The 14,479-nt window shown below is 45.2% G+C and overlaps 1 protein-coding gene across 2 annotated transcripts in view; it reads left to right on the top strand.

Annotated features, from left to right (window-relative positions):
* spns2 (spinster homolog 2 (Drosophila)) overlaps positions 1 to 14,479 on the top strand; it is a 166,248-nt gene that overhangs the window by 43,826 nt on the left and 107,943 nt on the right. For both annotated transcript variants that reach the window (XM_046314045.1, XM_046314037.1), the window contains exon 2: positions 12,144 to 12,209. In XM_046314045.1, the coding sequence (XP_046170001.1) occupies positions 12,144 to 12,209 (66 nt within the window). The remainder of the gene's footprint in view (positions 1 to 12,143; positions 12,210 to 14,479) is intronic.

Consider the following 14,479-nt stretch of genomic DNA (forward strand, 5'->3'; position numbering starts at 1 on the left):
ATTCTGTTTCCACATAGCAGTCTAAACTGCTCTGACTGTTCAATGCCCCATATACTGAGCATTATTTTTGTATCGAGAATTTGATATAATGTCTGAACTTGTTATTTTGTATGTCAGTTCATAAACCCGATGCCATGGTATTGGGACATCGAAATCCTGTTCCCAACTATCTTGAATTTTATGCGGTATAGTTGTCATAAGGAAACTGATACATTTTACAATTAAAATGAGTAATTTTAATCCATTTATACATTTTATTGGTGGCAAACATACTAATTCATAACTTTTTCTTTAAAGTAATTGCCACTTCCATTTTTTGTGGCAGCACTGCGATGAGTTGGTTATCCTTTTGTATCGAGCAAAATTCATCCCATTGTTTGTATTTGTATTCCGTATGGATCCCTTTTACTCTTCCTGGGGTCCAGCAGAATTAAGGCGGTTTATACAATTTTAAAACATTACAATACATTCACAGATTTCACAACACACTGTGTGCCCTCAGGCCCCTACTCCACCACTACCAAATATCTACAGTACTAAATGCATGTGTATGTATTAGAGGTCGACTCACTAGTTAACTACACATGGTTGTCCTGCGTTGCATATAATCCATGCGGTGCCTGTTAATTTATCATCGAATCACAGCCTACTTCGCCAAATGGGTGATGATTTGACAAAAGCGCATTCGCGTCGGTATACAGTATGCAGCAGTTTGGGCCACCTGGCTCGTTGCGAACTGTGTGAAGACCATTTGGGGCGGCAGCGCAGCCTAGTGGTTAGAGCGTTGGACTAGTAACCGGAAGGTTGCGATTTCAAACCCCCGAGCTGACAAGGTACAAATCTGTTGTTCTGCCCCTGAACAGGCAGTTAACCCACTGTTCCCAGGCCGTCATTGAAAATAAGAATATGCTCTTAACTGACTTGCCTGGTTAAATAAAGGTAAAAAAAAAAAAAAAAAAAAAATTCTTCCAAACAAAGACTGTCATTAATTTGCCATAATTATGACATAACATTGAAGATTGTGCAATGTAACAGCAATATTTAGACTTTGCCACCCGTTCAATAAAATATGGAATGGTTCCGTATTTCACTGAAAGAATAAGCGGTTTGTTAGAAATTATAGTTTCCAGATTTGACCATATTAATGACCTACGGCTCGTATTTCTGTGTGTTTAATATTATTATAATTAAGTCTATGATTTGATATTTGACAGAGCAGTCTGACTGAGCGGTGGTGGGCAGCAGCAGGCTTGTAGGCGTTCATTCAAACAAGCACTTTTCTGCGTTTGCCAGCAGCTCTGCAATGCTTGAAGCACAGCGCTGTTTATGACTTCAAGCCTATCAACTCCCGAGATTAGGCTGGCAATGCTACCGTGCCTATAATAATATCCAATAGTCAAAGTTATATGAAATTCAAACGGTATAGAGAGAAACAGTCCTATAATTCCTATAATAACTACAACCTAAAACTTCTTAAGTGGGAATATTTAATCGTCCGATTAATCGGTATCAGCATTTTTTTGGTCCTCCAATAATCGATATTGGCGTTGAACTATCATAATCGGTCGATCTCTAGTATGTATAGTGCGTATGTTATTGTGTGTGTGTGTATGCATGTGTCTGTGCCAATGTTTGTGTTGCTTCACAGTGTTTTTTTTAATCTGTTTTTTAAATCTAATTTTACTGCTTGCGTCAGTTACTTGATGTGGAATAAAGTTCCATGTAGTCATGGCTCTATGTATAGTACTGTGTGCCTCCGATAGTCTGTTCTGGACTTGGGGACTGTGAAGAGACCTCTTGTGTCGTGTCTTGGGGGGCATGCATGAGTGTCCGAGCTGTGTGCCAGTAGTTTAGACAGACAGCTCGGTGCATTCAACATGTCAATACCTCTCATAAATAAAAGTGGTGATGAAGTCAATCTATCCTCCGCTTTCAGCCAGGAGAGATTGACATGCATATTATTAATATTCGCTTTCTGTGTACATCCAAGGGCCAGCCGTGCTGCCCTGTTCTGAGCCAATTGCAATTTTCCTAAGTCCTTTTTGACCACACGACTGAACAGTAGTCAAGTCCTTTTTTTGTGGCACCTGACCACATGACTGAACAGTAGTCAAGCTGTGACAAAACTATAGCCTGTAGGACCTGCCTTGTTGATAGTGTTGTTAAAAAGGCAGAGCATCGCTTTATTATAGACAGACTTCTTCCCATCTTAGCTACTAGAGCATCAATATGTTTTGACCATGACAGTTTACAATCTAGGATTACTCCAAGCACTTTAATCATCTCAACTTGCTCAATTTCCACATTATTTATTACAAAATTATTACAAAAAGTTTTGTTCCAAATACAATGGTTTTAGTTTTAGAAATATTTAGGGCTATCTTATTCCTTGCCAACCATTCAGCTCCGTGATGAGTGTTGCAGTCATTTTAGTCGCTGTAGTAGCTGACATGTATAGTGTTAAGTCATCCGCATACATAGACACTCTGGCTTTACTCAGTCAGTGGCATGTCATTATTAAAAATGGAAAAAAGCAAGGGGCCTAAACAGCTACCCTGGGGACTTCCTGATTCTAACTGGATTATATTTGATGGGCTTCCATTAAAGAACAGCCTCTGTGTTCTGTTAGACAAGTAACTCTTTATCCACATTATAGCAGGGGGTGTAAAGCCATAACAGATAAGTTTTTCCAGCAGCAGACTATGGTCGATAATGTCAAAAGCTGCACTGAAGTCTTTTTACTATCATTCTTTATATAATTTATCTTTGTTTCGTCGTGTAGTTTCTTTTTATTTAGTTTAGTCACATGATTTCTTAATTTGCAGTATTTTTGCCAATCAGTTGGGCTGCCAGAATTAATTGCCATACCTTTTGCTTCACCCCTCAACATACAATTTTTCAATTCCCCATAAATCCAAAGGGATTTAACAGTTTTTACAGTCATTTTCTTAATGGATGCGGGCTTATTAGTAAATAGTAATTTCATAAATGCTTCAAGTGCAGCGTCTAGTTGCTCCTTATTATACACCACAGACTGGCAAAAACGTATTCTTACATGACCTCTTATACACTATATTAGAACTTTGGTTTTCCTAGATATGGCTATTATATTGTGATCACTACATCCTATGGATACTGCTTTAATCTCTTGCTCCTACCTGACACGCAGGCGTCCCATCTAGACATCTGGAAATGCAAATGCACTACGCTAAATGCTAATAGTACTAGTTAAAACTCAAATGTTCATTAAAATACACATGCAGGGTATTGAATTAAAGCTACACTCGTTGTGAATCCAGGCAACAAGTCAGGTTTTTAAAATGCTTTTCGGCGAAAGCATGAGAAGCTATTATCTGATAGCATGTAACACCCCAAAAGACCCGCAGGGGACGTAAACAAAATAATTAGCATAGTCGTCGCTACACAAACCGCACAAATAAAATATAAAACATTCATTACCTTTGACCATCTTCTTTGTTGGCACTCCTAGATGTCCCATAATCACTATTGGGTCTTTTTTTTCTCGATTAAATCGGTCCATATATAGCCTAGATATCGATCTATGAAGACTGTGTGATAAACAAACAAAAAATAGCGTCTTATAACGTAACGTCATTTTTTTAAATTAAAAAAGTTGACGATAAACTTTCACAAAACACTTCAAAATACTTTTGTAATGCAACTTTAGGTATTAGTACACGTTAATAAGCGACCAAATTGATCACGAGGCGATGTATATTCTTTTAGCTGTCGGTCTGGAAATAATGTCCGGGTAAATCTCAACCAAAATATCCGGTCGGAGACCTGAAGAAATGGCTTGTCTCTTCTTCGTTTGACCAAGAAACAAAGCCTAGGCAAATGACAAGACTGTTGACAACGTATGGAAGCTGTAGGTATTGCAACCTCAGCCCCATTTATTGTGGTTTGCCTTTATCAATGGGTTGAAGTGGCGGATGGATATATATTTCCATTTTCAGTGATCAGATTTTCCTGCGCTTTTCGATGAAACGCACGTTCTGTTATAGTCACAGCCGTGATTTAACCAGTTGTATAAACGTCTGAGTGTTTTCTATCCACACATACTAATCATATGCATATACTATATTCCTGGCATGAGCAGCAGGGCGCTGAAATGTTGCGCGATTTTTAACAGAATGTTCGAAAAAGTAGGGGGTAGGAGTAACAGGTTAAAGCAAATATCTGCAGTGTTAGTAAAAATGTGATCAATACATGTTGATTTAATTCCTGTGCTGTTTGTAAACTACCCTGGTAGGTTGACTGACAACCTGATCAAGTTTGCAGGCACTGGTTACAATTTGCAGCTTTTTCCTGAGTGGGCAGCTTGATGATAGCCAGTCAATATTTAAATCATTCAGAAAATATACTTCTCTGTTGATATCACATAAAGTGCATTATCAAGCATTTCACACACATTATCCAGACACTGACTGTTAGCACTTGGTGGTCTATAGCAGCTTCCCACAAGAATGGGCTTTAGGTACATTTAACATTTAAGTCGTTTAGCAGACGCTCTTATCCAGAGCGACTTACAAATTGGTGCATTCACCTTATGACATCCAGTAGAACAGTCACTTTACGATAGTGCATCTAAATCTTAAAGGGGGGTGAGAAGGATTACTTATCCTATCCTAGGTATTCCTTAAAGAGGTGGGGTTTCAGGTGTCTCCGGAAGGTGGTGATTGACTCCGCTGTCCTGGCGTCGTGAGGGAGTTTGTTCCACCATTGGGGGGCCAGAGCAGCGAACAGTTTTGACTGGGCTGAGCGGGAACTGTACTTCCTCAGTGGTAGGGAGGCGAGCAGGCCAGAGGTGGATGAACGCAGTGCCCTTATTTGGGTGTAGGGCCTGATCAGAGCCTGGAGGTACTGAGGTGCCGTTCCCTCACAGCTCCGTAGGCAAGCACCATGGTCTTGTAGCGGATGCGAGCTTCAACTGGAAGCCAGTGGAGAGAGCGGAGGAGCGGGGTGACGTGAGAGAACTTGGGAAGGTTGAACACCAGACGGGCTGCGGCGTTCTGGATGAGTTGTAGGGGTTTAATGGCACAGGCAGGGAGCCCAGCCAACAGCGAGTTGCAGTAATCCAGACGGGAGATGACAAGTGCCTGGATTAGGACCTGCGCCGCTTCCTGTGTGAGGCAGGGTCGTACTCTGCGGATGTTGTAGAGCATGAACCTACAGGAACGGGCCACCGCCTTGATGTTAGTTGAGAACGACAGGGTGTTGTCCAGGATCACGCCAATGTTCTTAGCGCTCTGGGAGGAGGACACAATGGAGTTGTCAACCGTGATGGCGAGATCATGGAACGGGCAGTCCTTCCCCGGGAGGAAGAGCAGCTCCGTCTTGCCGAAGTTCAGCTTGAGGTGGTGATCCGTCATCCACACTGATATGTCTGCCAGACATGCAGAGATGCGATTCGCCACCTGGTCATCAGAAGGGGGAAAGGAGAAGATTAATTGTGTGTCGTCTGCATAGCAATGATAGGAGAGACCATGTGAGGTTATGACAGAGCCAAGTGACTTGGTGTATAGCGAGAATAGGAGAGGGCCTAGAACAGAGCCCTGGGGGACACCAGTGGTGAGAGCGCGTGGTGAGGAGCGGTAGGAGCGACCTGTCAGGTAGGACGCAATCCAAGCGTGGCCAGCCCGGAGATGCCCAACTCGGAGAGGGTGGAGAGGAGGATCTGATGGTTCACAGTATCGAAGGCAGCCGATAGGTCTAGAAGGATGAGAGCAGAGGAGAGAGAGTTAGTTTTAGCGGTGCGGAGCGCCTCCGTGATACAGAGGAGCAGTCTCAGTTGAATGACTAGTCTTGAAACCTGACTGATTTGGATCAAGAAGGTCATTCTGAGAGAGATAGCGGGAGAGCTGACCAAGGACGGCACGTTCAAGAGTTTTGGAGAGAAAAGAAAGAAGGGATACTGGTCTGTAGTTGTTAACATCAGAGGGATCGAGTGTACGTTTTTTCAGAAGGGGTGCAAATCTCGCTCTCTTGAAGACGGAAGGGACGTAGCCAGCGGTCAGGGATAAGTTGATGAGCGAGGTGAGGTAAGGGAGAAGGTCTCCGGAAATGGTCTGGAGAAGAGAGGAGGGGATAGGGTCGAGCGGGCAGGTTGTTGGGCGGCCGGCCGTCACAAGACGCGAGATTTCATCTGGAGAGAGAGGGGAGAAAGAGGTCAGAGCACAGGGTAGGGCAGTGTGAGCAGAACCAGCGGTGTCGTTTGACTTAGCAAACGAGGATCGGATGTCGTCGACCTTCTTTTCAAAATGGTTGACGAAGTCATCTGCAGAGGGGGAGGAGGGGGGGAGGATTCAGGAGGGAGGAGAAGGTGGCAAAGAGCTTCCTAGGGTTAGAGGCAGATGCTTGGAATTTAGAGTGGTAGAAAGTGGCTTTAGCAGCAGAGACAGAGGAGGAAAATGTAGAGAGGAGGGAGCGAAAGGATGCCAGGTCCGCAGGGAGGCGAGTTTTCCTCCATTTCCGCTCAGCTGCCCGGAGCCCTGTTCTGTGAGCTCGCAATGAGTCGTCGAGCCACGGAGCGGGAGGGGAGGACCGAGCCGGCCTGGAAGATAGGGGACATAGAGAGTCAAAGGATGCAGAAAGGGAGGAGAGGAGGGTTGAGGAGGCAGAATCAGGAGATAGGTTGGAGAAGGTTTGAGCAGAGGGAAGAGATGATAGGATGGAAGAGGAGAGAGTAGCGGGGGAGAGAGAGCGAAGGTTGGGACGGCGCGATACCATCCGAGTAGGGGCAGTGTGGGAAGTGTTGGATGAGAGCAAGAGGGAAAAGGATACAAGGTAGTGGTCGGAGACTTGGAGGGGAGTTGCAATGAGGTTAGTGGAAGAACAGCATCTAGTAAAGATGAGGTCGAGCGTATTGCCTGCCTTGTGAGTAGGGGGGGAAGGTGAGAGGGTGAGGTCAAAAGAGGAGAGGAGTGGAAAGAAGGCGGCAGAGAGAAATGAGTCAAAGGTAGACGTGGGGAGGTTAAAGTCGCCCAGAACTGTGAGAGGTGAGCCGTCCTCAGGAAAGGAGCTTATCAATGCATCAAGCTCATTGATGAACTCTCCGAGGGGACCTGGAGGGCGATAAATGATAAGGATGTTAAGCTTGAAAGGGCTGGTAACTGTAACAGCATGAAATTCAAAGGAGGCGATAGACAGATGGGTAAGGGGAGAAAGAGAGAATGACCACTTGGGAGAGATAAGGATCCCGATGCCACCACCCCGCTGACCAGAAGCTCTCGGGGTGTGCGAGAACACGTGGGCGGACGAAGAGAGAGCAGTAGGAGTAGCAGTGTTATCTGTGGTGATCCATGTTTCTGTCAGTGCCAAGAAGTCGAGGGACTGGAGGGAGGCATAGGCTGAGATGAACTCTGCCTTGTTGGCCGCAGATCGGCAGTTCCAGAGGCTACCGGAGACCTGGAACTCCACGTGGGTCGTGCGCGCTGGGACCACCAGATTAGGGTGGCAGCGGCCACGCGGTGTGGAGCGTTTGTATGGTCTGTGCAGAGAGGAGAGAACAGGGATAGACAGACACATAGTTGACAGGCTACAGAAGAGGCTACGCTAATGCAAGGAGATTGGAATGACAAGTGGACTACACGTCTCGAATGTTCAGAAAGTTAAGCTTACGTAGCAAGAATCTTATTGACTAAAATGATTAAAATGATACAGTACTGCTGAAGTAGGCTAGCTGGCAGTGGCTGCGTTGTTGACTTTGTAGGCTAGCTGGCAGTGGCTGCGTTGTTGACACTACACTAATCAAGTTGTTCCGTTGAGTGTAATAGTTTCTACAGTGCTGCTATTCGGGGGCTAGCTGGCTAGCTAGCAGTGTTTATTACGTTACGTTGCGTTAAAAGAACGACAATAGCTGGCTAGCTAACCTAGAAAATCGCTCTAGACTACACAATTATCTTTGATACACAGACGGCTATGTAGCTAGCTATGTAGCTAGCTATGATCAAACAAATCAAACCGTTGTGCTGTAAAGAAATGAAATGAAAAATGTGATACTACCTGTGGAGCGAAGCGGAATGCAACCGGGTTGTTGAGTGCGGAAGTTCTATTCAGTAGACGTTGGCTAGCTGTTGGCTAGCTAGCAGAGTCTCCTACGTTAAGGACGACAAATAGCTGGCTAGCTAACCTCGGTAAATTAAGATAATCACTCTAAGACTACACGCTCTAAACTACACAATTATCTTGGATACGAAGACAGCAAAGACAACTATGTAGCTAGCTAACACTACACTAATCAAGTCGTTCAGTTGAGTGTAATAGTTTCTACAGTGCTGCTATTCGGTAGACGGTGGACGTTTGCTAGCTGGCTAGCTGCTGGGCAGATAGCAGTGTAGACTACGTTAGGACGACGAAATACGAAGTTGCAATAGAAGTGCTGACTGTGAGGTGAGGCAGATGAACCATATTATTATATTATTTCAACAGTGTTTAACATTAGATCGTCTCTAAGCTTTACAGGATTGTGGTTCTGAATATAGACAGCAACACTGCTTCCGTTTTCGGTAGATGTTATAACCACTGTATCATCAAAGGTATTATTTATGTGAGTTTCAGAGATAGTCAGAATATGAATGTCATCTGTTACAAGCAAGTTATTGACTTCGTGTAGTGTAATTTCACTGAGCACGTGGTAAGATACATTATATTCTCCTCACAAACACCTGGAGAGAGAAAGAGTGAACCCAAGCCAGACAACAATAGATATAGATGCAGTCAAATATAATGCAGTCAAATATAGGCCTAGAGCACAGGAGGCAGACAGAGAGAGACAGAGTGAGAGGAGAGGGAAGAGGCTGGTGATTTGTAAGTCCTGAGGATTTCGCAAGCTGACATCCTCTTGCCACCGTCTCTTGACCTTTCCTCCTTGTGTGCCCACGCGACGTTACCATGGCAACTCTAGCCCTGGCGCCACTAAGGCGGGAGACGGGTAGAGACTGGCGTGCTGTTAGTGGTACCTCAGTCAAATATATTTCATCATGACTCCTTCAGCTAATGTAGGACAAATTACTTGTCTTGTATAGAAATTAAACATCTCAGACAATGTTTTTGTGGTATTTTAGGTGATTTTGGTCAGAGCCATGTCAGTGCCCACCAAACACAGATAGATACAGGGTGGTCCGGTTATAAAGGGCGATAATGAGCAAAGAAGAAAAGAAGAAGGATGAGAGGAGGATGATGAGTAAGGAACGCGAGGATAAGGAGGGAGGAGAGGAAGAGAGATTGAATTGAGGGCAAGGGCAAACCTCAAATACGCAGTCTGAAACCATGAAGCTGCCCGTAAAACTGAAAGCTCCCATTGAGAGTGAAGATACATTTAGCCTGATATGCTGCTGCACAAACACACTGCAGCTTTCTGTCTGAAATCTCGTAGATTAAGACAGCCCATAACACAGATCATCACACCTGTATACCTGCACTCAATACAATACAACAATTACTTCACGACATTATACAACATTACACCTGCACTCAATTTAATGGATGGTGTGCTTTTATCTGAATACATTTGTGTCAAACACTTGCCCACTTGAACAGTCGGGTTGATTGTTATACACAATATGGTCTGTATTTACACAACATTTACATAATAGTGACTGTTGCATATCTGAAAGAAAATATGTCACTTCCATGTGAGTTGGCCCCAAAAGACTGAAATATACATTTTCACAGCAATCTATTAGGGAGCATGTAGGGCCAAGATCAGTCAGTCAGTCACACTTATGCACATGTACACCCACACAGAGGCTAAATTGGTCCTGCACTCATTCACCCCAGTGAGGTGGTGGTGTAATGGGGGGCAGGGTTAGTAGGAGGGTGTACAGTAATTGTGTGTGTGTGTGTGTGTGTGTGTGTGTGTGTGTGTGTGTGTGTGTGTGTGTGTGTGTGTGTGTGTGTGTGTGTGTGTGTGTGTGTGTGTGTGTGTGTGTGTGTGTGTGTGTGTGTGTGTGTGTGTGTGTGTGTGTGTGTGTGTGCGAGAGGGGACGGGTAGGGTGTGGTACCAGGCAGGCAGGTGCTGACTCTGCTCGGGAGGGACGTTCCACCATCTGGCACAGGGATCCCCCTCCCAACGGGCCCACTGTGTGTGTGTGTGTGTGTGTTCGGCAGGCTAATTAGAGCACAGCCTCAGCGGAGTGACAGCTCTGTCACCGTGGCGATGTTTGACAGGCTAGACAAGGGAGAGCCGACCTGTCTGTACTGAACAAGAATAGAACAAGAAACGGCCAATGTGTGTATGTGTCTGTCTGTCCCTGTCTCGGCCTCTGTGTCGTTCAATGTTGAAAGGAAATGGGTTGTTAGCCAAATTAAATCCACTCCCAGTTTTACCTTGCACCAACCGAGCAGTAACCATGCTACATTGATATGGAAGTCCTTATGTGTGTGTCGTTCCAACCTAGAGAGAACCCAGCCTCAGTGCTGCGGCTTGTTGGTGTTGCAGTGGTGCCGGAATGCAGATTGAAGTGTGAGAATCGGAGCAGGTGGCTTGTCTCATGTGACAGGAATGTCACTTATGTCCCTGCTCTGCTCAGAGCCCCAGATGCACCTGCCCAGACCTCGCTCCTCGCTGCCTTTTAAATCTGCCCTATACTATATCTGTTGACAAATGAATGGAGTGATGACAATGCCCGAGGATAGAAACCTAAACCTTGGCCACTCAATCAAATGAATCAGGTAATATACTTTAAGAATGTGCTTGTCACTTCTCTTTAGTCTTCCTCCCTCTCCAGTAAATTAATATTGTCAAAACACACAGCATTTTAAATATAGTTTGAGTGTTACTGTAGTGTAGACAGTTTGGGTAGAGAACATATTAGTAGAATCTCATTCTATTTATGAGAGAGTCCCTCTGACTTTGAGTTCAGATGAGGTCTGCAGTGCATAATAAAATACAACCTGGTATCAGTTTATAGGGCTCCCAAGTGGCGCATCGGTCTAAGCAAGAGGTGTTACTACAGTCCCCGGTTTGATTCCAGGCTTATCACACCCAGCCGTGATTGGAGTCCCATAGGGCGGCGCACAATTGTCCCAGCGTCGTCCCGGTTTGGCCGGGGTGGGCTGTCGTTGTAAATAAGAATTTGTTCTTAACTGACTTGCCTAGTTAAAAACCTTTTGTTTAATAAGCATGTCTTTTGCAAAAAGATATGCATCGTGCTATAATACCGGGCCAGTGGCTGCTGCTGTTAGGATGTTGGGGATGCTGCTGTTACTGCTACTCTATATTCATGAGTTCTGTTCTGCTCAGACCAGCCTGTCAGTCAGTCTCACACACTGAGCCCAAACACAGCACTGTAGTATGTTATGTGTAGGGAAAGGCTCAGGAGGATATGAACGATTGAGATAAGGAAATCAGGCGAGGATAATTATTTTGAGAAAGATCTCTGTTATTGAACGGGCACTGTTAGTAGCTGACACTGGTAGTAGTTGACTATACAATCAACAAATCATATTGATTTGTCATATTGCTGTCGCACAACGTCCATCTTTATTTCTCTGATTTACAGGTGAATATCTCAATCTCACCATTGGTTACAGAGATACAAGCAGTGTCTTAGTAATGTCATGACGACAAGATTCAGCTGTTCACATATCTTGAGCTCAGTCTTTCGATCCCTACAGAGTGCCTTGCACCTCATTAAGTTCTCACTATAGACTAAGAGCTCTGTTCTGTTCGTGATCCTCTCTCTGGAATTTCCTTTCCGCCATACCGGTGTGCATAACTGTCCTCCGGTTACAGAGAAGGGAAAAAACGTGCGTGTGCGTGCGTGTGCGTGTGCGTGTGCGTGCGTGTGCGTGTGCGTGTGCGTGTGTGTGTGTGTGTTTGTGTTAAAAGGGCACCTGGCCACCTTCACTAACCCCCTGCAGACAACACCATCTTAGTGTTTAGAACTGTCTGTGTGCCAGCTAAGAGAGCACTTAATACTGTATTACTCTCCTTAATACAGTATTCTTGCTGCAGCTATAAAAGAGAACCACCACAAGCCCACAAACCAAATTCATTCAACTGTTATTAAAACAATTAAATATTCATGATAATGTGTATGGTTATTGTACCGCAACCATTGCCACACAATACTAATCGCTGTCCTCCCCTCTCTCTTTCTTCTCACTCTGTTGTGCAGGGGTTTTGCTCGACATCCAGAGACACTTCAATGTATCGGACAGTGGAGTGGGCTTGTTGCAAACAGGTAAGTCTCTCCTGATCCCTTAATGACACATATGTAACGACGATTAGCCAGCTCAAACATCCACTCAAACCTCCTCCTCCTCTCACGACAAGAAGGTCAGGCCCATTACCTGTCCATGCTAAGCTGCTCTTAGGCGTCTTAGATTGGGACAACAAAAGGATAAAAGTCCCCTACTGCCTCCAGCCCTCTCCTCCCTTTCCTCTCCCCTATACCTCCTCCTCCTCCTCCCTGCAGCCTGTGCAATTGACTGTAACTAAACCGGAAGACTGACCGGGTCAACAACAGACACAGTGGCTCGTTTTGGGATGGTGGCTTACACCCCTTCCGCCTTGCTCATTGACAGCCAGCCAAAAGGCCCTCCTTGAGTAGACAGGTAGAAAGTATAATAAAAGTTATCATGCACGTGTAGTAATAAACATTAACTGAATATTGCAATGTAGTGAATGCAAGCTTTATGAATTCCCCCATTTTTTTTTTTAGCCTTTAAGGGTCTGACATTTCCAGCAACATTTTGCATGGTCAATAACCTAGTCGCAATGGATCTGTTCCAATGATGTAGGTTGTAGATGGTTAAGACCGTATGAATGGGTTATTTCTGAGCTCCATGAGTTCCGCCAGTAGGCAGCCCAGTGAAAATGAAAACAGTGTTGAGCGGCAGCGGGTTGGAGGCTGAGTCTGGGGGCTCTGGGCGGGGTTTCCTGCTCTTATAGACCTTACTGAATCCAACTTTTGTGAGGGAAAGGTGCATGCTATTAGTTTGGCATCAGAAGGAGGGCTGGCATTTTCTGGAGTTTGAGTTGACCTTTCAACGCGAAGGCTATTGTGACCTAGCACATTCTGTATCTCCTAAAGCTGAATGTCATGGATTTGAGTTTAAAAAATCTCACAGTGGCACCCACAGTGTCCATTATTTCTTAGGTGATGGGTGAAAAATCGGATTCTTCAAAGATAACTGTGAACTGATTTATGCTCCCATAAGTGAAGTCGTGTTTGATGAAGTGTGCATGGTTGATAGCGTTTCGCCCATCTATCAACAGACTTGACATAGCAAACAGGAAATTCAATCCCAGTTGTACTTGTTGTTGCAGTTTTGCCGTTGCTGAATTAACAAAACCCATACACATGCAGAACACACAGCACATAATGCAAACAGCACAACTAATGCAAGCATACTCTCACTCCTACACACAGTCAGTAAGTGGAATGGCACCCACAGCTGCCCTCTGCCCCTGTCTGCTGTCTGTAGCTGGGGCTAAAAGTTGTGTGTGTGTGTGCCTGTCCTGTCTTGGGCCAGACTGAGGGGTGTGGCATGTCCCCTGATCTCTAGCTGACCCCAGTCTCTCGCTGGCCTGAGGAATGCAGCCGGCCAAAACTCTGACCGCTGAGAGCAGCCACGACCAGACTGGGAACCTACGTGTGAACGGCTGGCTAGGGCAGTGGTTCTCAAATCTCCCCTCAGGGACCCCTGCCTAGTCAAGGGCTTGATGATTAGTTGACAAGTTGAATCAGGTGTGCGAGCTCTGGAATAGATCAAATGCATGGAATGACTGGGGGTCCTGAGGAGAGGTTTGAGAACAACTGCGCTAGGGGGTTGTTGGGTGATCACAGGGTGTTGTATGTAGGTGCCCATGTGTGCTGTTATATCCTCTACCCCCTCACCCCCTACATCTCTATATCTCTATATATATATATCTCTCACTCACTCACACACACACACCCACAGACACACACTCCAGAGGGTACGAGAGAACAATCGGCCACTATGTGAGCTCCTTGGCAACTTCCACCCACACCTGGTAGTCCAAACTGCCCACGTAGGTCATTGGTGGGCAAGCAGTGGTAAGTGGGTGATGTGCAAAGAGTTGATTCAGCCCCTCTCTGATCCCAGCTAACCTTCACTATATTCACACCTCAGAGAGCAGTGACCATGTACTGCTGCGGTCACTTCTCAAACTAGTGTTACTGACTGGTCTATTTATGAGAGCTCTGTTTGAGTTCCGGTTCGGTTTTGCTTAGCCTTTTTCTTTGGCTGTGGATGAGGAGCTTTGGGTTATCTCTGGGCTGACAAAGTGTTGAATATTGGAACTGTGGCTGGTTTTCCTCGATTGCTTTGTGCCCCCTCCGGAGAAGAGAGTGGCCTCACTGGCCACTAGAGCTGCTGCTTAAACCTGCCGAAGTTCCCGACAGTATTTGCATTTTGTATGCGGTTATGTCTGTAATAGTGTTTTAAAGTTCACACACAACTCAACATGTGGAAAGGTGTAACCTTT

The sequence above is a fragment of the Oncorhynchus gorbuscha genome, linkage group LG02, assembly GCF_021184085.1.
Source record: "Oncorhynchus gorbuscha isolate QuinsamMale2020 ecotype Even-year linkage group LG02, OgorEven_v1.0, whole genome shotgun sequence".
Classification (NCBI taxonomy): domain Eukaryota; kingdom Metazoa; phylum Chordata; class Actinopteri; order Salmoniformes; family Salmonidae; genus Oncorhynchus; species Oncorhynchus gorbuscha.